At 37.3% G+C, this 25,567-nt stretch overlaps 4 protein-coding genes and 2 long non-coding RNA genes across 9 annotated transcripts; 3 read left to right on the forward strand and 3 right to left on the reverse strand.

Annotated features, from left to right (window-relative positions):
• Window positions 1–269: 269 nt before the first annotated feature.
• Window positions 270–2,009, forward strand: LOC123879311 (zinc finger protein 182-like). The gene is made up of 5 exons (XM_045926955.1): window positions 270–369; window positions 696–800; window positions 1,013–1,117; window positions 1,446–1,550; window positions 1,876–2,009. The coding sequence occupies exons 1-5, from the start codon at window positions 270–272 to the stop codon at window positions 2,007–2,009; spliced, it is 549 nt and encodes a 182-aa protein (XP_045782911.1).
• A 2,208-nt stretch (window positions 2,010–4,217) lies between these two features.
• LOC123879418 (zinc finger protein 501-like) lies at window positions 4,218–9,601 on the reverse strand. 4 transcript variants are annotated; one of them, XM_045927114.1, is made up of 5 exons: window positions 9,320–9,601; window positions 9,251–9,288; window positions 8,226–8,557; window positions 6,566–6,608; window positions 4,218–5,418 (listed from the first exon to the last, which is right to left on the reverse strand). In XM_045927114.1, exons 3-5 carry the CDS (start codon window positions 8,514–8,516, stop codon window positions 4,604–4,606), a joined length of 1,149 nt encoding a protein of 382 aa, XP_045783070.1. In that variant the 5' UTR covers window positions 8,517–8,557; window positions 9,251–9,288; window positions 9,320–9,601; the 3' UTR covers window positions 4,218–4,603. The 4 variants fall into 4 exon arrangements, with proteins under 4 accessions (XP_045783070.1, XP_045783072.1, XP_045783071.1 ...); XM_045927116.1 differs by lacking the exon at window positions 9,251–9,288 and having other exon boundaries at window positions 9,416–9,601; XM_045927115.1 differs by lacking the exon at window positions 9,251–9,288 and having other exon boundaries at window positions 9,382–9,601.
• A 1,457-nt stretch (window positions 9,602–11,058) lies between these two features.
• Window positions 11,059–11,408, reverse strand: LOC123879447. The gene is made up of 2 exons (XR_006799001.1): window positions 11,327–11,408; window positions 11,059–11,209 (listed from the first exon to the last, which is right to left on the reverse strand). It is a non-coding gene; the product is annotated as an uncharacterized LOC123879447 (long non-coding RNA).
• Window positions 11,136–17,170, forward strand: LOC123879404 (gastrula zinc finger protein XlCGF57.1-like). The gene is made up of 5 exons (XM_045927082.1): window positions 11,136–11,235; window positions 11,353–11,566; window positions 12,315–12,363; window positions 13,325–13,687; window positions 15,661–17,170. The coding sequence occupies exons 1-5, from the start codon at window positions 11,138–11,140 to the stop codon at window positions 16,893–16,895; spliced, it is 1,959 nt and encodes a 652-aa protein (XP_045783038.1). The 5' UTR covers window positions 11,136–11,137; the 3' UTR covers window positions 16,896–17,170.
• Window positions 17,043–21,157, forward strand: LOC123879416 (oocyte zinc finger protein XlCOF6.1-like). Its single transcript, XM_045927110.1, has 2 exons — window positions 17,043–17,166; window positions 19,769–21,157. Exons 1-2 carry the CDS (start codon window positions 17,043–17,045, stop codon window positions 20,830–20,832), a joined length of 1,188 nt encoding a protein of 395 aa, XP_045783066.1. The 3' UTR covers window positions 20,833–21,157.
• A 718-nt stretch (window positions 21,158–21,875) lies between these two features.
• Window positions 21,876–25,170, reverse strand: LOC123879442. The gene is made up of 3 exons (XR_006798997.1): window positions 25,016–25,170; window positions 24,150–24,238; window positions 21,876–22,058 (listed from the first exon to the last, which is right to left on the reverse strand). It is a non-coding gene; the product is annotated as an uncharacterized LOC123879442 (long non-coding RNA).
• Window positions 25,171–25,567: the final 397 nt, after the last annotated feature.

Here is a 25,567-nt window from a genome sequence, read left to right on the forward strand (position 1 = left end):
AGGCAATTTACACAGAAAAGTAATTTGACAGTTCACATGAGAACTCATACAGGTGAGAAAATGTATTCTTGTAACCTGTGTTCGAGGAAATTCACAGTGAAAAATAATTTAACAATACACATCATGAAATCTCACGCGGGTGAGGAAATTCACAGTGAAAAATAATTTAACTATACCCATGAGAACTCACACAGGTGAAAAGTGAGAACATGTATTCTTGTAAACTGTGTCAGAGGCAATTTACACAGAAAAGTAATTTGACAGTTCACATGAGAACTCACACAGGTGAGAAAATGTATTCTTGTAAACTGTGTCAGAGGCAATTTACACAGAAAAGTAATTTGACAGTTCACATGAGAACTCATACAGGTGAGAAAATGTATTCTTGTAACCTGTGTTCGAGGAAATTCACAGTGAAAAATAATTTAACATTACACATCATGAAAATTCACGCGGGAGAGGAGATCCACAGTGAAAAATAATTTAACTATACACTTGAGAACTCACACAAGAGTGAATAGGCACCTTCTAGGTAAACGCGTCCCATCTTAGATCACATCATCACTTTCCATCGGGTGTGATTGTGGTCAAGCGCTTACCTATAGTGAATAAAAAAAAAAAAAAGGTGAAAAGTGAGAACACGTATTCTTGTAAACTGTGTCAGAGGCAATTTACACAGAAAAGTAAGTTGACAGTTCACATGAGAACTCACACAGGTGAGAAAATGTATTCTTGTAAACTGTGTCAGAGGCAATTTACACAGAAAAGTAATTTGACAGTTCACATGAGAACTCATACAGGTGAGAAAATGTATTCTTGTAACCTGTGTTCGAGGAAATTCACAGTGAAAAATAATTTAACAATACACATCATGAAATCTCACGCGGGTGAGGAAATTCACAGTGAAAAATAATTTAACTATACCCATGAGAACTCACACAGGTGAAAAGTGAGAACATGTATTCTTGTAAACTGTGTCAGAGGCAATTTACACAGAAAAGTAATTTGACAGTTCACATGAGAACTCACACAGGTGAGAAAATGTATTCTTGTAAACTGTGTCAGAGGCAATTTACACAGAAAAGTAATTTGACAGTTCACATGAGAACTCATACAGGTGAGAAAATGTATTCTTGTAACCTGTGTTCGAGGAAATTCACAGTGAAAAATAATTTAACATTACACATCATGAAAATTCACGCGGGAGAGGAGATCCACAGTGAAAAATAATTTAACTATACACTTGAGAACTCACACAAGAGTGAATAGGCACCTTCTAGGTAAACGCGTCCCATCTTAGATCACATCATCACTTTCCATCGGGTGTGATTGTGGTCAAGCGCTTACCTATAGTGAATAAAAAAAAAAAAAAAAGGTGAAAAGTGAGAACACGTATTCTTGTAAACTGTGTCAGAGGAAATTTACACAGAAAAGTAATTTGACAGTTCACATGAGAACTCACACAGGTGAGAAAATGTATTCTTGTAAACTGTGTCAGAGGCAATTTACACAGAAAAGTAATTTGACAGTTCACATGAGAACTCATACAGGTGAGAAAATGTATTCTTGTAACCTGTGTTCGAGGAAATTCACAGTGAAAAATAATTTAACATTACACATCATGAAAATTCACGCGGGAGAGGAGATCCACAGTGAAAAATAATTTAACTATACACTTGAGAACTCACACAAGAGTGAATAGGCACCTTCTAGGTAAACGCGTCCCATCTTAGATCACATCATCACTTTCCATCGGGTGTGATTGTGGTCAAGCGCTTACCTATAGTGAATAAAAAAAAAAAAAGGTGAAAAGTGAGAACACGTATTCTTGTAAACTGTGTCAGAGGAAATTTACACAGAAAAGTAATTTGACAGTTCACATGAGAACTCATACAGGTGAGAAAATGTATTCTTGTAACCTGTGTTCGAGGAAATTCACAGTGAAAAATAATTTAACATTACACATCATGAAAATTCACGCGGGAGAGGAGATCCACAGTGAAAAATAATTTAACTATACACTTGAGAACTCACACAAGAGTGAATAGGCACCTTCTAGGTAAACGCGTCCCATCTTAGATCACATCATCACTTTCCATCGGGTGTGATTGTGGTCAAGCGCTTACCTATAGTGAATAAAAAAAAAAAAAGGTGAAAAGTGAGAACACGTATTCTTGTAAACTGTGTCAGAGGAAATTTACACAGAAAAGTAATTTGACAGTTCACATGAGAACTCACACAGGTGAGAAAATGTACTCTTGTGACCTGAGTCAGAGGAAATTCTGTCTGTGGCATCGTAGCTCCTAAACTAATGAACCGATTTTAATTTACTTTTTTTTTGTTTGAAAGGTGGCTTGACCGAGAGTGTTCTTAGCTATAATCCAAGAAAATCGGTTCAGCCGTTTGAAAGTTATCAGTTCTTTTCTAGTTCCTGTAACCTTCACTTGTCGGGGGTGTTATAAATTTTTAATTTACACTTGTTGCGCTATAATGCGCGGGCTGAAAAAGGTGCAGTGCAAATCGCAGTCAGGGTTTTTTTTTTTTTATTAGAAGCGGGGCGTGAGGGTTAAAAATTTTCAAGCGATGAAGAATCGTAAGCGGTCGTCAAAGATTTTGCACATTTTTATAAAGGCATCAAAGAATATGTGTTGATATTAAAAAAATGTTATCGAAAAATGATAGTTTCATTTCATTTCCTTTAGATACTAATTATTCATAGTTAAGTAAGGAAGTAAGTTAGTGTGTCCGCGAAATTCAAATTTAATTTGGTATTTCGCAATTTGTAAACTAATACGACAACGTAGGCTTATGGCATTTAAATTGCGACAATGGCAGTATCATCCTCACAGGTTTATATAAAAACCTTTACTTGAAAGGGTCCAGTTTAAGAAATTAGCTCTAGTATCGACTATATCTCACTTAGTCGATACTAGAGCTAATTTCTTTATGCGCTAAACCTATAGTCAGCAATGAAGGGATTCAATGAAACACTGAATGTATTTTATACATTTATTTCATAACTAGCTGATACCCGCGACTTCGTTCGCGTGGATGTAGGTTTTTTAAAATTCTCGTGGGAATTCTTTGATTTTCCGGGATAAAATGTAGCCTATATGCTAATCCAGGGTATAATCTATCTCCATTCTAAATTTCAGCCCAATCCGTCCAGTAGTTTTTGCGTAAAGGAGTAACAAACATACACACACACACACACATACAAACTTTCTCCTTTATAATATTAGTGTGATGCATAATTTTCTTCTGTCACATAAATACAGTCTGTATGAAGTTGCAACTTGTTTTCTTCTTTTGCGCGCACTATGTCGTGGCATAAGTTTATTTTTATTTAGATATATAAGTTAGCTCTAGACTGCAGTCTCACCTGATTATAAGTGATGATACCGCCTATGATGGTAGCGGGCTAATCTAGAAGGGGCATGGCAGTTTTTATTAAACCCACACCCCTTAGGGTTCTACACGGCATCGTACCGGAACGCTAAATCGCTTGGCGGCACGCCTTTGCCGGGTTGGTAACTAGCCACGGCCGAAGCCTCCCACCAAACCAGAGAATTATGAAATTCCGAACTTCCCTTGACGGGAATCGAACCCGGGACCTCCCGGTAATAAGACCACTGCGCCTGGGAAGTCGTCCCTCTACTAAGATGTCTCCCCCGTGGGAATTCTCCTATCTTCTTCCTGTCCTTATCCCACGCTACGTGGGGTCGGCACAACATGTCTTCCTCTTCCACTCTCTTCTGTCATCCATCAACGTATCATCCACCACTTTTATACGCATATCCTCTTTCACGCAATCCATCCACCTTTTCTTTGGTCGTCCTCTTCTCTTTTTTCCTTCCACATGCATATTTAACATTCTTCTAGTGATGCTGTTGCAAATTACCCTTCTGAGGAAAATTTCTTCTCACACACATCACAAGAAAAGGGCTGCTCTCCAGTGTGAGTCCTCATGTACTCCACCAACCTACTTTTATCAGTCACTTTTTTCTGGCATAGCCCACAAGAAACACTAAGTTTCTGTCCCGTGTGTGTCTTCTTGTGTTTCGCCAAATAAGTCTTCTGTGTGAATTTCTTCTGGCATATGTCACAAGGGTACTCTTTCTCACCAGTGTGAGTTTTGATATGCTTAGTTAGATACGCCCTTAGTCTCCCCCGTGTGAATTCTTCTATGCTGTTGCAAATTACCCTTCCGGGAAAATTTCTTCTGGCATAGCTCAAAAGAAACACTAAGTTTCTGTCCCGTGTGTGTCTTCATGTGTTTCGCCAAATAAGTCTTCTGTGTGAATTTTTTCTGGCATACGTCACAAGGATACTCTTTCTCACCAGTGTGAGTTTTGATATGCTTAGTTAGATACGCCTTCTACTAAGATGACTCCCCCAGGTGAATTCTTTTATGCTGTTGCAAATTACCCTTCCGAGAAAATTTCTTCTGGCATAGCTCACAAGAAACACTAAGTTTCTGTCCCGTGTGTGTCTTCATGTGTTTCGCCAAATAAGTCTTGTGTGAATTTCTTCTGGCATACGTCACAAGGGTACTCTTTCTCACCAGTGTGAGCTTTGATATGCTTAGTTAGTACGTCTTCTACTAAGATGTCTCGCCCGTGTGAATTCTCCTATGCTGTTGCAAATTACCCTTCCGAGAAAATTTCTTCTGGCACAGATCACAAGAATAAGGTTTCACACCAGTGTGTGTTTTCATATGCTCTTTCAAATTACTTTTCTGTGTAAATCTTTTCTCACACACATCACAAGAAAAGGGCTGCTCTCCAGTGTGAGTCCTCATGTGCTCCACTAATCTACTTTTATCAGTTACTTTTTTCTGGCACAGCCCACAAGAAACACTAAGTTTCTGTCCCGTGTGTGTCTTCATGTGTTTCGCCAAATAAGTCTTCTGTGTGAATTTCTTCTGGCATACGTCACAAGGGTACTCTTTCTCACCAGTGTGAGTTTTGTAATGCTTAGTTAGATACGCTTTTTGAGTGAATCTCTTCTGGCATACATGACAACAATGCGGTTTTACACTACGGTGTGTCTTCATGTGCTTTTTGAAGCTAACTTTCTGTGTGAATTTTTTCTGGCATACGTCACAAGTCATAGGCTGCTCCCTAATATGAGTTCTCATGTGGTCACGCAACTTCTTTTTGTGCGCAAATTTTTTCTGGCATTGGTCACACGAAAGGGTTTTCTCACCAGAATGAGTTCTTATGTGATTTTTTAAATCATCCTTATTTGTGAATTTTGTCTGGCATAGATAACAAGAAAATGGCCTAGTTCGAGTCTTCGTCTCGCGAAGTAATAAACTTTTGTATTTCGATTGATTGTCACAGACATTGAAAGAGGGAATTTCCTTTTTTTCAGTGATGCATTGAGTGTGCATATAATTCTTCAGTGAAGGAAAGTCTGGAATTAAAAAATACAATTATTTTTTCAATAGTTGAATTTTCTCCCACTTTTTGCTCGAAAATTGCTTATTGGTACCTACTATTAATCACTACTCATATTATAAATGCGAAATTGTGTTTTTTGTTGATTTGTCCTTCATTCACGTCACCACAGAGGAACCCTAAAACCCGGAAAATTAAAGAGTTTCTACGAGATAATTAAAAACCATGCACGCGGACGAAGTCGCGGGCATCAGCTTATGTGTGATAATACTCAAAAGAGCACAGAACCCTCGGTGCGCGAGTCTGACTCGCACTTGGCCGGTTTTTTTCTACTGAAGTACGGAACCCTAAAAACCCCGGCAAATCAAAGAGTTCCTACAGGATTGTTAGAAAGCTAAATCCACGCGGACGAAGTCGCGGGCATTAGCTTGTGTGTTATAATACTCAAAAAAATACCCGAGCACAGAACCCTCGGTGCGCGAGTCTGACTCGCACTTGGCCGGTTTTTCTATTGAGGTACGGAACCCTAAAACCCCGGAAAATCAAAGAGTTCCTACGGGGTTGTTAGAAACTTAAATGCACGCAGACGAAGTCGCGGGCATCAGCTTATGTGTGATAATAGGCACTCAAAAAAATACCCGAGCACGGAACCCTCGGTGCGCGAGTCTGACTCGCACTTGGCCGGTTTTTCTATTGAGGTACGGAACCCTAAAACCCCGGAAAATCAAAGAGTTCCTACGGGGTTGTTAGAAACCTAAATCCACGCGGACGAAGTCGCAGGCATCAGCTTGTGTGTTATAATACTCAAAAAAATACCCGAGCACGGAACCCTCGGTGCGCGAGTCTGACTCGCACTTGGCCGGTTTTTCTATTGAGGTACGGAACCCTAAAACCCCGGAAAATCAAAGAGTTCCTACGGGGTTGTTAGAAACCTAAATCCACGCGGACGAAGTCGCAGGCATCAGCTTGTGTGTTATAATACTCAAAAAAATACCCGAGCACGGAACCCTCGGTGCGCGAGTCTGACTCGCACTTGGCCGGTTTTTCTATTGAAGTACGGAACCCTAAAAACCCCGGAAAATCAAAGAGTCCCTACGGGATTGTTAGAAACCTAAATCCAAGCGGACGAAGTCGCGGGTATCAGCTAGTGTGTCAGCACTCACCCTGCGCCGGCATACAGTCCTCAGCCTCCGACTTTGGCTCTACCTGCAACAAACAATATTTTCTTTGAAGTGAAACTTATTTAGGACTTATTTGAAAACTAGAGGATGCCCGCGACTTCGTCCGCGTGGATTTAGATTTTTATAGATCCCGTGGGATCTGTTTCATTTTCCGGGATAAAAACTTTCTTATTTCGATAACAGAGACGCAAGCTACTTCAGTACCAAATTTCATATAAATTGGTTAAGTGGATGGGTCTTTAAGAATCCCTCGGGAACTCTTTGATTTTCCAGGATAAAAAGTAGCCTATGTCCGTACCCGGGAATCGGGATATAAGCTAACCCTGTACCTCGTCAGAATCGGTTACACTGTTGGGCCGTGAAAAGGTAGCAGACAGACAGACAGACACACTTCCGCATTTATAACATTAGTGTGGATTTTAGGGCCTAGTGCGAATCAACTCGCGCACCGAGGGCTCACTACAGTTGTATTTTTCCGACATTTTGCATGAGAAATGAAAAACTACTTTGCATAAAAATAAACAAAAATCTGTTTTAGAATGTACAGGTAAAGCCCTTTCATATTATACCCCACTTGGTATAGTTATCTAACTTTGAAAATACTAATTATTCATTTGTTCATGAACTTATTTTAATTTTTTTTGTGAGTTAACCACAAATTTAGTTTTCGAATTTTTCCTTTACTTATGCTATAAGACCTACCTACCTCCCTTTGATGATTCTAGGTCAACAGGAAGTGTCTTATAGGTTATCGTGACGGACAGACAGACAACGAAACAATCCTATAAGGGTTCTTTTTATTTTTGAGGTACAGAACCCTAAAAATGGACATAATATGTTGTGAGTTAACCACAAATTTAGTTCTCGGATTTTTTCCTTTACTTGTGCTATAAGACATACCTATCTGCTAAATTTCATGATTCTAGGTTAACGGGAAGTACCCTATAAGTTATCTTGACAGACAGACAACGAAAGTATCCTATAAGGGTTCCTTTTTTCTTTTTGAGGTACAGAACCCTAAAAATGGACATAATATGTTGTGAGTTAACCACAAATTTAGTTCTCGGATTTTTTCCTTTACTTGTGCTATAAGACATACCTATCTGCTAAATTTCATGATTCTAGGTTAACGGGAAGTACCCTATAAGTTATCTTGACAGACAGACAACGAAAGTATCCTATAAGGGTTCCTTTTTTCTTTTTGAGGTACAGAACCCTAAAAATGGATATAATATGTTGTGAATTAACCACAAATTTAGTTTTCGGATTTCTTCCTTTACTTGTGCTATAAGACACCTATCTGCTAAATTTCATGATTCTAGGTTAACGGGAAGTACCCTATAAGTTATCTTGACAGACAGACAACGAAAGTATCCTATAAGGGTTCCTTTTTTCTTTTTGAGGTACAGAACCCTAAAAATGGATATAATATGTTGTGAATTAACCACAAATTTAGTTTTCGGATTTCTTCCTTTACTTGTGCTATAAGACACCTATCTGCTAAATTTCATGATTCTAGGTCAACGGGAAGTACCCTATAAGTTATCTTGACAGACAGACAACGAAAGGATCCTATAAGGGTTCCTTTTTTCCTTTTGAGGTACAGAACCCTAAAAATGGATATAATATATAAATAACTCACTTTAATCTCAATCTCTATACACATATCCTTGGATACTCTTCCATGTTGAGATAACTCGTATTGCCTGCGTAGTTGAGCGATGTTGGCACCTAAAGTTAGTTCTGTCTTGATGGGCATGCCCATGTCCACTTTGTTGTCACTCAGATCATCATCTCGGTGTTGGTCCGATGGCTCTTTCTTGGGTACAATGTCTGTGGCATCCTCATAGTTGTCGGTCATTAACGGGTCTTCTAACACTTCTTCCTTGGGTTTAATAAGATCACATGTAGACTCGTTTGGTTTCTCCATCATGGAATATTAGTTAATTTATTGCACTAGCTTATGTGGTTGTTCTGTAACATCAAATTGATTAAGTAATTTAAAGCCTCAATAGCTCAACGGTTGAGGAGCCGACTGAATTTCGAAAGGTTAGCATTAAACCCCACCTGTTGCACTATTGTCGTACCCACTCCTGGCACAAGCTTTACGCTTAATTGGAGGGGAAAGGGTAGTATAGTCATGATTAGCATGGCTAATATTCTTTAAAAAAAAAATCTTCTGAAGCTGATACCCGCGACTTCATCCTTGTGGATTTAGATTTATCAAAATCCCTTGGGAACTCTTTAAATTTCCAGGATAAAAAGTAGCCAATGTAGTACCTAGGGCATAATCTATCTCCGTTCCCAGCCAAATCCGTCCAGTAATTTTTGCGTGTAAGAGTAACAAACATAGACACAAACGTTCACCTTTATAATATTAGTAATGTGATGTAAATGGTGTTGAAGTGAAAATGTCAAACTCAAATCATTTAAGTATTCATAGAACTATAATTGTTCATTACAATAGTGTACTTTGAATAAATGAATTGAGTACAATTTGTACTCCTTTTGATTTTCCTTCTTTAGTACTGTTGTGATTTGAAAGGTCACTTCATACTTTATTGAAATTGAATACTAGAAGTCTGTATACAATTTTTAAACTTAGTGGGCACCTAACAAAATCAGAATCCTTTAAGGAACTGATTTTCTAGTATAAAAATGACCTACCTACAGCTTCTAAGTAAAAGTCGTCTATGTTTATGCACGTTACTACGTGTCGTATACGTTTATGACTTACCTATTTATTAATGAGCACACAAGCCGATATGAACTATGAAGCTACAACTAACTGTGAATACCTCGAAACCTGAATAGTGCCTTTTATGCACATACCATACTTATTAACATTAAATTCAACACCAGTCACTACTGCCTGACGGCGATAACAACAATCTACATCTTCAAATCAACAAAAGATTAATCCACAACACACAAACATAAATTCTCAACGAAATTCAACATAACAATATAAAATCTGAGTGCATTCGTGCATTTTTCTGCATCAATCAATTTGCGTGCTGCAAAATGCAAGACGCAAGTTTTAGAATCGCAATTTTTGTGATTGGCTGAATTTATGGTATTCTTGTTGCAAAAATGCATTGTAGCCAATAGCAAGCCAATAGTGAGCGAGCATTAGCCAATCAGAGGTGATTGCAATTATCACGCTGAAGCTGTCATTTTACTATAATCGAGCCCCTGATTGGTTTATGCCATATGATACTCTCCCACTATTGGCTACAATGCATTTGTTGCAACAAGAATATCATAAATTTAGCCAATCACGCTAATCATAACAAACTTTTTGATCGAATGGACAAGTATTATCTATAATCTATGGCCCTATGGGACAAGTCATTAGTCACAAGTAAAAAAAAAAAACAATCACACATATATATTTTTATTTATAATCACATAATAAATAAATTATATTAGGTCAGAGTAAAAATTTAAATGATGGTTTGTTAATAAAACATAAAACCGGCTGCGGGCTGTCCCTGTCCCCCTCTTGGTATACTTTTTGATACAATTGGATTTGGTACAATTTGAGGTTATGTTGACACTAATATCTACCGTAGTGATTACTGATTACATACTCTTTGATTTGATATCTATCCACGAAATACGAATTGTGTTGCTTTGAGGTATCGAATCAATAGCGGACAGTGACTTTTCTAACTGCATGCCAAACTTCAACCCAATCAGTCCAGTAGTTTGAGCTGAGCATTGATAGACCAGTCAGTCAGTCAGCTTTTCCGTTTCTATATTTAGAATTCTCTATAATATAATTTACAGTCCAATAAATGTCCTTAGTTTATTAGGTACTGAGGCTCAAATCTATAGAGTGCACTTTGACATTGCTCAGACTTAAGACACAGTTATACTGCTGGCATAAATCTGTCTTTTTAACCAACTTCGAAAAAAAGAGCCTAAGAGAGAAAACGCCTGGACCGATTTGGAAAATGGTATTTTTTTGTTTGAAAGGGTATACTTTGCAGGTGGTCCCACATAAATTTGGTGAAAATCTGATGAACATCTTCGGAGATGGAGAACAGAACTCCTCAATGGATAACAGTAACTTGCTCGCGATCAGTGTAATAGCTTAGTAAACAGTAGGGTTTTAACTGGTCATAGCATATTATAGTACAGTGTGGCCACTAAAAATTGTGAAATAAAAAAATTACAAAAGGAAAATAAAACAGGAAGTCAGTTTTATTTTTCTTTTTAACTTAAACTTAAGTCTAAGCAAAGTCAAAGTGCGCTCTATAGATTTCAACCATAAAGTCCACTATGTTTTTGTGACCCGGCTGAGTTTGTTGTGGGCTCTTCTCAGACTTGGGCGTGTTTGGAACCCTCGTAGCTTTAGTTTTAAGTAACGTAATTAATTATCACCACTAAATCGTACAAGTTTAACAATTTCAACCATCAAAAGGAGTACAATTGTACCTACTTTGAATAAATGATTTTGACTTTGACTTTGACTTAGATCTAATTTTGTGTTACAGGATTATAGAAAGTGCAACTCGCTGGTGCAATAAATTGAACTAAAACACCAAGATGGAGCAATTCCACAAGTCTACATGTTATGCTGACTGCCTCATAGAACCCAAGGAAGAAATGCTAGACGACCTGATAACCGACAACTGTGAGGATGACATGGGAGTTAAACCCAAGATGGCAGAACCCCAAGAGTCTACATGTGATGTCGCTTGCCTCATAGAACCAAAGGAGGAAATGTTGGATGACCTGGTGATAACCGACCGTGAGGATGGCACGGACGTTATACCCAAGGAAGAGCTATCCAGCACTAGTCTACACCGAGATGATGGTCTGAATGAGCACAAAGTGGACATGGTCATGCCCATCAAGACAGAACTGACTTTAAGTGCCAACATCGCTCAAATACGCAGACAATACGAGTTATCTCAACATGAAGGTGTATTAGACAAGGATGTGTGTGTGGAACCCACACTGGCAAAGATTAAAGTGAATATTAGTTGACACCAAACTTCTTGAATGCTCTGGTGTACTTGTTTTTAGATAAATTACACAAAGCTGTTTGCAAAGATATTTTTCACCTCACTAGTTAAATAAGGGCGCCTTTGCCGTCTAAAACCAGTGAGCAAAAGTTGTTTTTACTCACTCAGTGAGGTAAAAGTGTTGAACTTTTCTTGAGACAACACTTTGTCTCACTGAGTGAGTAAAAACAACTTTTTAGATAGCAAAGGCGCCCATTTGAACTAGTGAGGTGAGAAGTTGTAACTATAACAAAGTTTTTGTTTCTTGTGCCTTTGAATCCCTCACTTACACTCAGGATTCTAACTTGGAATCACTTGCTATGCTCGTGATTTTATTATAGAATCCTTCCCCTGCTCGGGGTTCAAACTAAGCACTCTCAACAAAAACAATCTTTGCTATCTTGTTGAACAAGTAACTAAAGTCTGTGTCATATTTTCCCAAACAAATATGTAATCGCTCCAGCAATGCGCGGGACTTCAATTACTTTTATACATGGCATAATAATGTATATCAAATCTTTGAAAAGAGCAACCGCCGAGTTTCTTGCCGGTTCTTCTCGGTAGGAAAGGCATTCCGAACCAGTGGTAGATGCTTTTGACGTTTCAAAAGAACTTGTAAAAGTCTAATTGAATAAAAATATTTTGAATTTTAATTTTTTTTTGAGTATTTACTTTACTTTCTAAATCAACTCTTAGACATGGCTTGTCTGTTGCAGCGGGAGCGACGCGAAAGCGCAAGTGTGGACGCGGGCTGCTCGTCACGCGGTAAGTGTCAACTCACTGTATTCAAAACACAGTGGTAATAGCCTGGTTAAAACTTTGGCTTGAATGGATCAGAAGCGGCTGACGTGATAAAATCAATCATATCACTTACTAGCTGACGCCCGCGACTTCGTCCGCGTGGATTTAAGTTTTTCGAAATCCCTTGGGAACTCTTTGGTTTTCTGAGATAAAAAGTAGCCTATGTGCTAATCCAGGATATTATCTATCTCCATTCCGAATTTCAGCCAAATCCGTTCAGTAGTTTTTGCGTGAAAGAGTAACAAACACACACACACACACACACACACACACACACACACACACATACACACACACACACACACACACACACACATACAAACAAACTTTCACCTTTATAATATTAGTGTGATTTCCGAAAACTTCTCAAATTATAGGCTTTTTCCGGTGGTTCCGTACCTCAAAAGGAAAAATGGAACCCTTATAGGATAACTTTGTTATCTGTCTGTCTTTGTTTGTCTTGAATTTTAGGGATTCAGTATTTCGCAAACCCGCAATGTATAGCGTGCAAACTCGGGGATGTTTGGATGTTTGTTACTCAATCACGCAAAAACGACTTGACGAATTTGGCTGAAATTTAGAATGGAGATAGATTATGCCCTGGATTAACACATAAGCTACTTTTTATCCCGGAAAATTAAAGAGTTCCCGTGTGATTTTGAAAAACGTAAATCCACGCGGACGAAGTCGTGGGCATGAGCTAGTAATATTATAAATGCGAAAGTAAGTGTACATGTCTGCTAGATTTTCACGACCCATCTGTACAACCGATTTCGACGAAATTTGGCACAGAGATAGCTTACATCCCGGGGATGGACTTAGGCTACTTTTTATCCCGGAAAATAAATCCCTACATCCACGCAGCGAATCCATGGGCACTGGGCATAGTAAGTGGAAGTAGAATAAGAGATATATTTTGTTTCAGTCGCTCCTTTGACCGCAAGATTTGCGACGAATAACGAAAACAATGTGCGATCTGAAGACGCCGATACGGTCCAGAAAATTACCAACGAACAATTAGACAACCAATCATTTGATATCAACCGTCTAACAAAGATATACAGATTGACAAATTGTGTAGTCAAATTATACGATGTTTTCAAGACACATAACAAAGATGTACTGATACAAGACAAATCGCTGGTGAAAAAACGAACTGCTATTAGTCCTTGTGACAGTCATAGTGATACTGCTTCTGAAGATTTCAACTCTCACATAGTAAAGCACAATAAAGACAGACATATTATTAAGATGGAGAACATTCAACCTGCCACTAATAAAGTTAAAGGTAATGAGCTTAATGTTTCAAAAACTGTACAACGTGAAACTAATTCCAAAAATGACATTAATAAATATGATTCACTTGTGAAGAAATCGTTAGCTTGTGATTCATGTAGAAATAGGCTTAAAAGAAAAAGTCTCTTAAATAAACAGTTCAAAAGTTAAAACCCTTCAGTATCAAGTTTTGCCAACACAAAACTAATTATAAAAGTGCTTTAAACATACATATGCGAAATCACACTGGTGAAAAATCCTATGCTTGCAATTTATGCAAATATACATTCTCACAAAATTGTAATTTAGTAAGGCATATGAGAACTCACACTGGTGAAAAACCATCTTTTTGCTATTTTTGCAAATATAAATCTTCACGAAAGGGTAATTTGGTAAGGCACATGAGAACTCACACTCTTGACACAACTTTGTCTTGTGAGTTGCGAGTATAAATCAATTAATAATTACCTAATGGTAAGGCATATGAGAACTCACACTGGTGAAAAACCATATTTTTGCTATTTTTGCAAATATAAATCTGTAATTTGGTAAGGCACATGAGAACTCACACTATTGACACAACTTCTTCTTGTGAGTTGCGATTATAAATCAATTAATAATTATCTAATGGTAAGGCATATGCGAACTCACACTGGTGAAAAACCATATTTTTGCTATTTTTGCAAATATAAATCTTCACAAAAGGGTAATTTGGTAAGGCACATGAGAACTCACACTATTGACACAACTTTGTCTTGTGAGTTGCGAGTATAAATCAATTAATAATTATCTAATGGTAAGGCATATGAGAACTCACACTGGTGAAAAACCATATTTTTGCTATTTTTGCAAATATAAATCTTCACAAAAAGGTAATTTGGTAAGGCACATGAGAACTCACACTATTGACACAACTTCTTCTTGTGAGTTGCGAGTATAAATCAATTAATAATTATCTAATGGTAAGGCATATGAGAACTCACACTGGTGAAAAACCATATTTTTGGTATTTTTCCAAATATAAATCTCACAAAAGGGTAATTTGGTAAGAGCTCACACTATTGAAACAACTTTTTCTTGTGAGTTGTGTGTATAATCTGCTCATAAATCTCTTATGGTAAGAACGTGAGAACTCACACTGGTGGAAAGCCTTTTTCACCTCACTAGCTCAAAAAAGGCGCCTTTGCTGCCTAAAACCAGTGAGTAAAAATCGTTTTTGCTCACTGGGTGAGAAAAAGTGTTGTCCCAAGAAAAGTTCGAAATGTTCGACGCCTATTTTCGTACGCCAACATTTTATTTCTTGAAAACTTTTTTAATTCTCTATTTTATTATTTAAACTATTGATTTTCAATAATTAAAATCAGTTTTTTTACATCTTGTATTTTTTCGCTATTGAGGTAAAAAGTTGTATGTATCACAGGATGGTAAAGTTTTTGTTTCTTGTGACTTTTGAAGCCCTTGCTACACTTAGGATTAGAATGCTGTGAATTATTTTTAACCCCCGACCCAAAAAGAGGGGTGTTACAAGTTTGACGTGTGTATCTGTGTATCTGTATGTGGCATCGTAGCTCCTAAACTAATGAACCGATTTTTTTTTGTTTTTTTTTTGTTTGAAAGGTGGCTTGATCGAGAGTGTTCTTAGCTATAATCCAAGAAAATCGGTTCTGCCGTTTGAAAGTTATCAGCTTTTTTCTAGTTACTGTAACCTTCACTTGTCGGGGGTGTTATAAATTTTTAATTTAAACTTGTTTCATTTTTAACGTTACTTGTGCTGTGAAACTTAGCTTCTTTCCTAATTTCATAATGAGCAACAGAAAGTTCCTTATAGGTTCAGTTATATTTGCGAGTGTCAAAATATGTAATAATTAACGGCGTGCAGTTTTTAGACGCATATAAGCACTGCTTACATTTTCAAATAGGTAGGCAGGTAATGCTCGTTTTTGGCTGGCTACACAGTCCCTAATTTAATTTTTCAAAATTTTTCAGACGCTCCTTTGTTGAAGAAACATACGCAACGCCAACGCGGTAAAACTGCTGAAAAAAAGGAACTTCCATCTTGCGACAAGCAGAAACAATTTAAACACAAAAGTGATTTAGCTGTCCACATGAAAACTTACACTAGCGAGACAAAGTGCTGTGACCTATGCCAGAGAAAATTTACACGAAAAGTTAGTTTAATTCAGCATATGAACGCTCACGTACGAGCGTATTTGAATACTTTCATTTGTGATATATGTCAGAAAACATATACAACTAAAAGAAATTTAAAGAGGCACATGAAGACTCACACTGGACAGAAAACATATCCTTGTGACATTTGCCATAAGAAATTCACTCAGAAATCTAACTTAAGAATACACATAAGAACTCACACTGGAGATAACCCGTACTCTTGTCACGTTTGTCAGAAGAAATTCATACAAACAGGAAACTTTAATACGCACATGAGGTCTCACATTGGTGTGAAACCTTTTTGTTGTGACGTTTGTCGGAAGAAATTTGCACGAAGAAGTACCTTAACTTGTCACATGAGTACTCACGCGGGAGAGAAACGATATTCTTGTGACCTGTGTGAGAAGAAATTTACACAAAAAAGATGCATTGATACGCACATGAGGACTCACACTGGTGTGAACTTATTCTCTTGTGACCTTTGTCAGAAGAAATTTGCACAAAAAATTAGTTTAATTAGACATATAATCACTCACACGGGTGTGAAACCTTTTTGTTGTGACATTTGTCGGAAGAAATTTGCACGAAAAAGTATCTTAACTTGTCACATGAGTACTCACACTGGTGTGAAACCTTTTTGTTGTAACATTTGTCGGAAGAAATTTGCACGAAAAAATTATTTAATTAGACATATAATCACTCACACGGGTGTGAAACCTTTTTGTTGTGACATTTGTCGGAAGAAATTTGCACGAAAAAGTATCTTAACTGGTCACATGAGTACTCACACTGGTGTGAAACCTTTTTGTTGTAACATTTGTCGGAAGAAATTTGCACGAAAAAATAATTTAATTAGACATATAATCACTCACACGGGTGTGAAACCTTTTTGTTGTGACATTTGTCGGAAGAAATTTGCACGAAAAAGTATCTTAACTGGTCACATGAGTACTCACACTGGTGTGAAACCTTTTTGTTGTAACATTTGTCGGAAGAAATTTACACGAAAAAATGATTTAAATAGACATTTTATGAAGACTCATACTTGAGAAAAATTGTGTTGTGATATGTGTCAGAAGAAATTTACACGAGAACTTTCTTTGATTAAGCATATGAAAAATCATATGAGCTGAAAAACTTACTCTTGTGACCTTTGTCCGAAAAAATATACACATAGAAGAAAATTAACGAGGCACATGAAGACTCACACTGTAGACAACTGGTTTTCTTGTGACCTTTATCACAGTCTATTTACGCAAAGCAATATTTTAACAAAGCGCATGAGACAAGATACACTATTCTTGTGGCTTATGACAAAAGGTATGCAAATAACAACGCACATAAGGAAACCACAAGGAAAAGGTTATTAAAAAAAGTGTTAGTGAACACATTTGAGAGCTCACAGATATAAAAAAATTACAAATAAATATGTTATTGTTGTGTTATTTAAATTCAAGTATTAATATAATAATAAAAATAATAGTCTTTGTTATCAGCCATTATTACATCCATATCTACAAAAAGTAATTATTTTAAGATTTATCAATTCGATAATTCGATTCAATTATTATTTCGATTATTATTTATTTCGATTATTTATTGATTCGAATGATTCGATTAGTAAGTAAAATAATGATAGAAGACTATGTTAGTACCTACGGTATTAGTTATTTTTATTCAATATATCTAACTAGCTGATGCCCGCGACCTCGTCCGCGTGGATTTAGGTTTTTCAAAATCCCGTGGGAACTCTTTGATTTTTCGGGATAAAAAGTAGCCTATGTGCTAATCTAGAGTATTATCTATTTCCATTCCAAATTTCAGCCCAATCCGTCCAGTAGTTTTTGCGTGAAGGAGTAACAAACATACACACACACATACAAACTTTCGCCTTTATAATATTAGTATTAATTGTATGGCGAAAATAGATTTATTCAGACTACCTGATATGTAATTTTTGTAAATTATTTTTCTGTAATATAAGTAACTAGCTGACGCCCGCGACTTCGTCCGCGTGGATTTAGGTTTTTCGAAATCCCGTGGGATCTCTTTGGTTTTCCGGGATAAAAAGTAGCCTATGTGCTAATCCAGGATATTATCTATCTCCATTCCGAATTTCAGCCAAATCCGCCCAGTAGTTTTTGCGTGAAGGAGTAACAAACATACACACACACACACACACACACACACACACACACACACACACACACACACACACACACATACAAACTTTCGCCTTTATAATATTAGTGTGACTAAACGGAATCTGTACATTATTGTAAATATATTTTAAAAGCTTATTGCAATAATCGTTATTTTATTTATATCCCAAACCAGTATTTTGTAATTTTGGTAAGATTTGAATGCAATTTGCATTAACATAATACTCTTAAAACTGTGATAATAGTCTTACAAAGTAATTAACCCTAGAAAGATAACCATATCCAGACATACTTTAAAGATACATACGCTTTAGAGGCGCTCACTTTTTAAATGTGTATTTTTACCTAATGTCTTTATTGTAGTAGACATTTTATTTTATTATCTTAGAAGGTATATTTATAACTTTAAGAAAAAAAATTCATGTTGGAAAAAAAGAGAGAGCAAAAAGTTTCTCGCGTGGGCGCCTCTGTGACTTAGGTTATCTTTCTAGGGTTAATTATTTTGTTGCTTAAATTATCTCCAACTGCAAATGCCAGCGACTTTTTTCGCGTGGATTAAGGTTTTTAAAATCCCATGGGAACTGATTTTTCGGGATAAAAAGTAGCCTATGTCACGCTCCAGATCTGTAACTAAAGCCATGTAAAAAATTGGTTGTCTGTAAAGTCGGTTTACTGACGATAGTTGAACGTGACAACAAAGGCCGACTGTGCTTCTTTGTCGCTCGTTCCGCGCTCTCGCTTGCACTTCAAGCCTTACATGGAACGCCTCAGAGCGAGGTAACGCCGCACGAGTCATGTTTATTCGTGCGTGCAGCCGGCTCTATCGAATTATAAGACGTTGTCACGTCAAAATTCAAATTAATCTATTGTTCCGTTGAAGCGCGATTGAAGAACAAACCAAACAACAAACGCACTTTCGCATTTATAATATGGGTAGTGATAATATTTAACTGATAGCTATAAATTGACGTTTTTTAGATTTCTTACATTACTTATGCTCTGAAACCTTGTTTTGTAGTAAATTTAAAGACTAGGCCAGCGGGAAGTTCCTTATGGGTTTTATTTTGTTTGCGAGTGTCAAAATATGTCATAACTAATAAGTACTGGCGTGCAAATTATAGACGCATTGAAGAACTGTTTATTTAAAATACAGTGGACCCCCGGTAATCCGGTCCCTGTCTAATCCGGCACCCCCTGTAATCCGACAAGTCTATTTTATTATTGAACTAGCTGATGCCAGCGACTTCGTTCGCGTGGATGTAAGGTTTTTAAAAATCCCGTGGGAACACATTAATTTTCCGGGATAAAAAGTAGCCTATTTGCTAATCCAGAGTATTATCCATCTCCCATCTTAATTTCAGCCCAATCCGTTTAGTAGTTTTTTGCGTGAAGGAGTAACCAACATACACACACATACATATATACACATACACAAACTTTCCCCTTTATACTTAGTATTAGTGTGATGTGATGTGATTTACTTTTGACATATATAGTGAAGTACCTATGACTTGTATTTCAGAGTAGATATGTATAACATATAGAATCTTATCGTATCTTTAATTTGTCGGATTACAAGGTACTCTTTTGTAAAAAACGCCGGACTATAGGGGTTGTTACGCAGTACTCTATAATCCGACAAATTCGATAGTCCGACACTGCCCTGCAAAACGTTTGTCGGATTACCGGGGGTCCACTGTAGATTAATGCTCATCTTTGGCTGGCTAGACACTGCCTAATTTAATTTATCAATCTTTCAGATGCCACTTCGCTGAAGAAACATTCGCAGAAGCAACGCGATAGAGCTGCCGAGAAACAGGAACTTCCCTCTTGCAATGTTTGCCAGACACAATTTAAATATAAAAGTGATTTAGCTGTCCACATGAGGACTCACACTAGAGAGAAACCGTGTTGTGACCTATGCCAGAAAGAATTTACACGAAAAGTTCATTTGATTAGGCATACGAAAGCACGTACGTGTTTAAAAACTTTCTCTTGTGACTTATGTCAGAAAAAATATACATCTAGAAGAAATTTAAATGGGCACATGAGGACTCACACTGGACAAAAAGCATATTCTTGTGACATTTGTCGTAAGAAATTTACTCAAAGCGGTAGCTTAGGTAGGCACATAAGAATTCACACTGGAGATAAACCATACTCTTGTCACATTTGTCAGAAGAAATATATACAAAAAGGAAACTTTAATACGCACATTAGGACTCACACTGGTGTGAAATTATTCTCTTGTGGCCTTTGCCCGAAAACATTTAACGAAAAAAGTTATTTAAATAAACATATGAGTATTCATACTGGTGTGAAAGCTTTTTGTTGTGACGTTTGTCGGAAGAAATTTGCACGAAGAAGTACCTTAACTTGTCACATGAGTACTCACGCGGGAGAGAAACGATATTCTTGTGACCTGTGTGAGAAGAAATTTACACAAAAAAGATACATTGATACGCACATGAGGACTCACACTGGTGTGAACTTATTCTCTTGTGACCTTTGTCAGAAGAAATTTGCACAAAAAATTAATTTAATTAGACATATAATCACTCACACGGGTGTGAAACCTTTTTGTTGTGACATTTGTCGGAAGAAATTTGCACGAAAAAGTATCTTAACTTGTCACATGAGTACTCACACTGGTGTGAAACCTTTTTGTTGTGACATTTGTCTGAAGAAATTTACACGAAAAAATAATTTAAATAGACATTTTATGGAGACTCATACTGGAGAGAAATTGTGTTGTGATATATGTCAGAAGAAATTTACACGAAAAGTTTATTTGATTAAGCATATGAAAAATCATACGAGCTGAAAAACTTTCTCTTGTGACCTTTGTCCGAAAAAATATACACATAGAAGAAAATTTACGAGGCACATGAAGACTCACACTGTAGACATCTGGTTTTCTTGTGACGCTTGTCACAAGCACTCACTGAAGATAAATTATTCTTGTGGCTTATGACAAAAGAAATTAAAAGAAAAATACTAACAACACACATGAGGAAACAAACCTTTTTCTAGTAACCTTTGCCAGAATAAATTTACAAATAAAAGTGTTAGTGAACACATTTGAGAGCTCACAGATATATAAAAATTACAAATAAAAGTGTTACTTAAATTTGAGTGTTAGTATAATATTTTAAACCCAGATCAATGCAAACGAAGTTCCTGGCATCAACTAATATAATATTAAAGCACGAGTGAAGCGAGCGTAATTTTTTTATATGTTTACGAAAAAGATGGGTAAAATCCAAAACTAAGTTTTTTATGCATTTTGAAAACATTTTCTCTTTGTCTAGAATTTCGGGGAGGAGGAGAGGTCACAGGAGTACCTACTCACACTGAGAGAAAGGATAATGGATATTCTTGTGATCTATGAATGACTCAAGAAGCTCACTTTGGTGTGAAAACTTTTTCTTCTGATGTTTGTCAGAAGTAAAGACCTTCGCACTGCCAAGGGTCACTAGTAGAGATCTCATATACCTCTACAGATAAGTGCTTAAGATGTTAAGATGCATGAGACGGGACTGCCCGCGAAATTCAAATTTAATTTGGTTTTTCGCAATTTGTAAACTAATACGACAACGTAGGCTTATGGTATTTCAATTGCGACAATGGCAGTATCATCCTCACAGGTTTATATAAAAATCTTTACTTGAAAGTGATCAGTTTAAGAACTCAGTCGAAATAATGAGTTTGACATGAGTTACTCACAAATTAGTCTGTACTAAAGCTAATTTTTTAAACTGGACCCTTTCAAGTAAAGATTTTTGGACAGGGGTCCACTTTTTCTTTCTTTTTCACTGTTGTTGCAACTTTCTGGTACAAATAAACTGTTTTATTTTGGAACGAATCAAGATTTATTATTTAGTAGCCATGGTGCATCGCCAGTACGTGAGCTATGACGTCATAGGGGTAGGGTTCCTCAAATTGTATGGCGATCCGTCTGAACAAGCTCGCAAACCCCACTTTCGTCGTGTGAAGGTCGACTCGGGTCAAGTTGACACAGACGAAGCTTATCATATTATGTGGCTTTTCCTGAAAATTCATAGAAACATCGTATTAGTGCGGGTTGGCAGACTTCACTCATCTTTTCTTTTGGAACTGAGGTAGCTTGCGTCCTTGCAATTGACATAGGCAACTTTTTATCCCGGAAAATCAAATAGTTCCCATGGGATCTTTAAAAACCGAAATCCACGCGGACGAAGTCGCGGGCATCCTCTAGTAATCCATAAATCTATAAGGTAACGAAATTTCTACCGTAGTGAGTGGTGCATTCAGAATGCTTTGGAGCTGCCGAGGGACTGTGGTTCAAGTGGGATATTCACAGATGCCAGGACTGATGGCTTTCATGCCATCATCCGTAAAAAGATGGCCTCACTCATTGTTTTTTCTGACCTTTTTAGGGTTCCGTACCTCAAAAGGAAGAACGGAACCCTTGTAGGATCACTTTGTTGTCTGTCTGTCCGTCGTGTCTGTCAAGAAACCTATAGGGTACTTCCCGTTGACCTAGAATCATGAAATTTGGTAGGTAGGTAGGTCTTATAGCACAAGTACAGGAATAAATCTGAAAACCGTGAAATTGTGGTTACATCATTTAAAAAAATTAAAATGTGTTTCAATTTTCAAAATAACATAACTTACCAAGTGGGGTATCATATGAAAGGGCTTTGATTGTACATTCTAAAACAGATTTTTATTTATTTTTATGCATAATAGTTTTTAATTTATCGTTCAAAATGTCGAAAAATATCCGAGTACGGAACCCTCGATGTGTGAGTCTGACTCGCACTTGGCCGGTTTTTTTAAAGATTATTAGCCATGCTAATCATGACTAATATCACTCTTTCCCCTCCAACTAAGCGCAAAGCTGTATTAGGAGTAGGTACGACAATAGTGCAACGGGTGGGGTTTGAACCGCCGACCTTTCGGAATTCAGTCCGCTCCTCAACCGTTGAGCTATTGAGGCTCACCTTTGAAAACCACATCGATGATTATGGAGAACTCTCAGGCTTGCAGGTTTCCTCACGATGTTTTCCTTCACCCTTAAATCAAGGGATATTTAATTACTTAAGGGGCATGAGACCGGCTTACCCGCGAAATTCAAATTTAAGAATTCAAATTCTTTACAAAAGAAATTAATTAAAGTATCGACATATTCTCACAAATTAGTCGATACTTTAATTAATTTCTTAAACTGGACCTTTTCAAGTAAAGGTTTTTATATAAACCTATGAGGATGATACTGCCACTGTCGGAATCAGAATGCCATAAGCCTACGTTGTCGTATTAGTTTACAAATTGCGAAAAACCAAATTAAATTTGAATTTCGCGGGCAGGCCGGTCGCTTCGCCCTTAAAACGCGCACAAATCCGGCAAGTTTCTTCAGGTTCAAATGTTGAATTTCCGAGTTGCAAAATTTATAGAGAACTTTTTATACGGCATCATCATCATCAGCCTGTGGACTCCACTGTTGGTCATAGGCCTTCCCTACAGAGCGCCACCACACCCGGTCCTCAGCTTTCCTCATCCAGCCACTTCCCGCCAGCCGCTTTATATCGTCGGTCCATCGTGCTGGAGGGCGTCCCACACTACGCTTGCTTAAACGCGGTCTCCACTCAAGGACTCTCCGGCTCCAACGGCCATCGCCTCTACGACAAGCATGGCCTGCCCACTGCCACTTCAGCTTGCTAATAGTTTGGGCTATGTCAGTGACCTTGGTTCTCCTGCGGATCTCCTCATTTCGGATCTTACCCCTCAGTGAAACTCCTAACATAGCCCTCTCCATAGCTCGCCGAGCTACTTTGAATTTATGAACAAGGCCCTTTGTCAGTGTCCACGTTTCAGCACCATAGGTGAGGACGTTTCTCATATTTTTACACTAGCCGATGCCCGCGACTTCGCCCGCGTGGATTTAGGTTTTTGAAATCCCGTGGGAACTCTTTGATTTTCCGGGATAAAAAGTAGCCTATGTGTTAATCCAGGATATTATCTATCTCCATTCCGAATTTCAGCCAAATCCGTCCAGTAGTTTTTGCGTGAAGGAGTAACAAACATACACACACACACACACACACACACACATACAAACGTTCGCCTTTATAATATTAGTGTGATAAACTTACTTACGCATAAATTAATATAATAAAAAGTTGTTCCACGAGCAATGATATGGTCTTCATTATGAAACACTTTAGAATAGTTCCAAGACGAATCTCCTGAAAAGTTATGAAGATGATGAAAACATACATACATACATAAATTGCTAAAATCATAACCCTTCCTGTTGGCCTTGCCCCAGTCGGGTAATAAAAGTTGAATATGACAGCCATGTCGACTGAATGGTCCTAGTTCTATCTATCTATCTAATTTAAGTTGATTTCAAACTACGGAAATATAATATAATCTATACTAATATTATAAAAAAGTATGTCTGTCTGTCTGCTACCTTTTCACGGCCCAATAGTTTAACCGATTCTGACGAAATTTAGTACAGGGTTAGCTTATATCCCGGGGACGGACATAGGCTACTTTTTATCCCATAAAATTAAAGAGTTCCCACAGGATTCCTAAAAACTCATCCACTTAACCGATTTATATGAAATTTGGTACCGAGGTAGCTTGCGTCCCTGTAATTGACATAGGCATTTTATCCCGGAAAATCAAGCAGTTCCCACGGGATCTTTAAAACTAAATCCACGCGGACGAAGTCGCAGGCATTCTCTAATATATAAATATCGCTCACCCTACTTTTAAATGTCACTGTTCACACTAAGATATAATATTATATTACATCTAAGTGTGAACAGTGACATTTAAACTGATCACACTAAGATATAATATTATGTTACATCTAAGTGTGAACAGTGACATTTAAACTGATCACACTAAGATATAATATTATGTTACATCTAAGTGTGAACAGTGACATTTAAAAGATGTGAGCGATATTTATATATTATATTATATTTCCGGTTGAAGGCAACTTTACCTACCGAAACTATAATCACAAGTATAGTTACAATTACACGAAACGAAGCCTATTAAAATTAAAATCTTTATAAAAATTGATTCTCTCATATTTCTGCTGCAAAAGTTAGAGTTTCAAACTTTAAAACTAATGAGAAATCACTAAGAATACTAACTTGAATAAGAAGGTGCCTACCTATTTAAGTATAATTATTATTATTAAGCGTATAATAATCGATTATTTACCTACAACTACAAATCATTCAAAAATATTGATTTTTTTATTAATTTCTTGCCAGATTGATAAGACTAATTGAAAAGCGCTTAGTAACCGACAAGCTCAACCGGTAAATAAAGGAGTGGGCTGAAAACCGAAAGGTCGACGGTTCAAACCCCGCCCGTTGCACTCTTGTCGTACCTACTCCTAGCACAAGCCTGACGCTTAGTTGGAGAGGAAAGGGGAATATTAGTCATTTAACATGGCTAATATTCTTTTAAAAAAACAAAAACTTAAGAGACCGCTTCATCGAAGCTATGACTTGGCGGGTGGAAACTGGAATCTACAAGATAAAGTTGAA

This window comes from Maniola jurtina, chromosome 28, assembly GCF_905333055.1.
Source record: "Maniola jurtina chromosome 28, ilManJurt1.1, whole genome shotgun sequence".
Lineage (NCBI taxonomy): Eukaryota > Metazoa > Arthropoda > Insecta > Lepidoptera > Nymphalidae > Maniola > Maniola jurtina.

Excerpts from the sequence above, each read along its gene's own strand:
- LOC123879416 (XM_045927110.1), top strand. The coding sequence starts at position 17,043 with ATGAAGACTCACACTGTAGACAACTGGTTTTCTTGTGACCTTTATCAC. Across the intron at positions 17,167-19,768 it reads CTTGTGGCTTATGACAAAAG|ATGCCACTTCGCTGAAGAAA; the intron begins GTATGCAAATAA and ends TCAATCTTTCAG.
- LOC123879418 (XM_045927116.1), bottom strand. The coding sequence starts at position 8,516 with ATGATGGAGAAACCAAACGAGTCTACATGTGATCTTATTAAACCCAAG. Across the intron at positions 6,609-8,225 it reads GTATAGAGATTGAGATTAAA|GTAGAGCCAAAGTCGGAGGC; the intron begins GTGAGTTATTTA and ends TGTTTGTTGCAG. Across the intron at positions 5,419-6,565 it reads GGACTGTATGCCGGCGCAGG|ACTTTCCTTCACTGAAGAAT; the intron begins GTGAGTGCTGAC and ends TTTTAATTCCAG.
- LOC123879311 (XM_045926955.1), top strand. The coding sequence starts at position 270 with ATGAGAACTCACACAGGTGAGAAAATGTATTCTTGTAAACTGTGTCAG. Across the intron at positions 370-695 it reads TCACATGAGAACTCATACAG|TTCACATGAGAACTCACACA; the intron begins GTGAGAAAATGT and ends GTAAGTTGACAG. Across the intron at positions 801-1,012 it reads TCACATGAGAACTCATACAG|TTCACATGAGAACTCACACA; the intron begins GTGAGAAAATGT and ends GTAATTTGACAG.
- LOC123879404 (XM_045927082.1), top strand. The coding sequence starts at position 11,138 with ATGGAGCAATTCCACAAGTCTACATGTTATGCTGACTGCCTCATAGAA. Across the intron at positions 11,567-12,314 it reads CCACACTGGCAAAGATTAAA|CGGGAGCGACGCGAAAGCGC; the intron begins GTGAATATTAGT and ends TGTCTGTTGCAG. Across the intron at positions 12,364-13,324 it reads CGCGGGCTGCTCGTCACGCG|TCGCTCCTTTGACCGCAAGA; the intron begins GTAAGTGTCAAC and ends ATTTTGTTTCAG.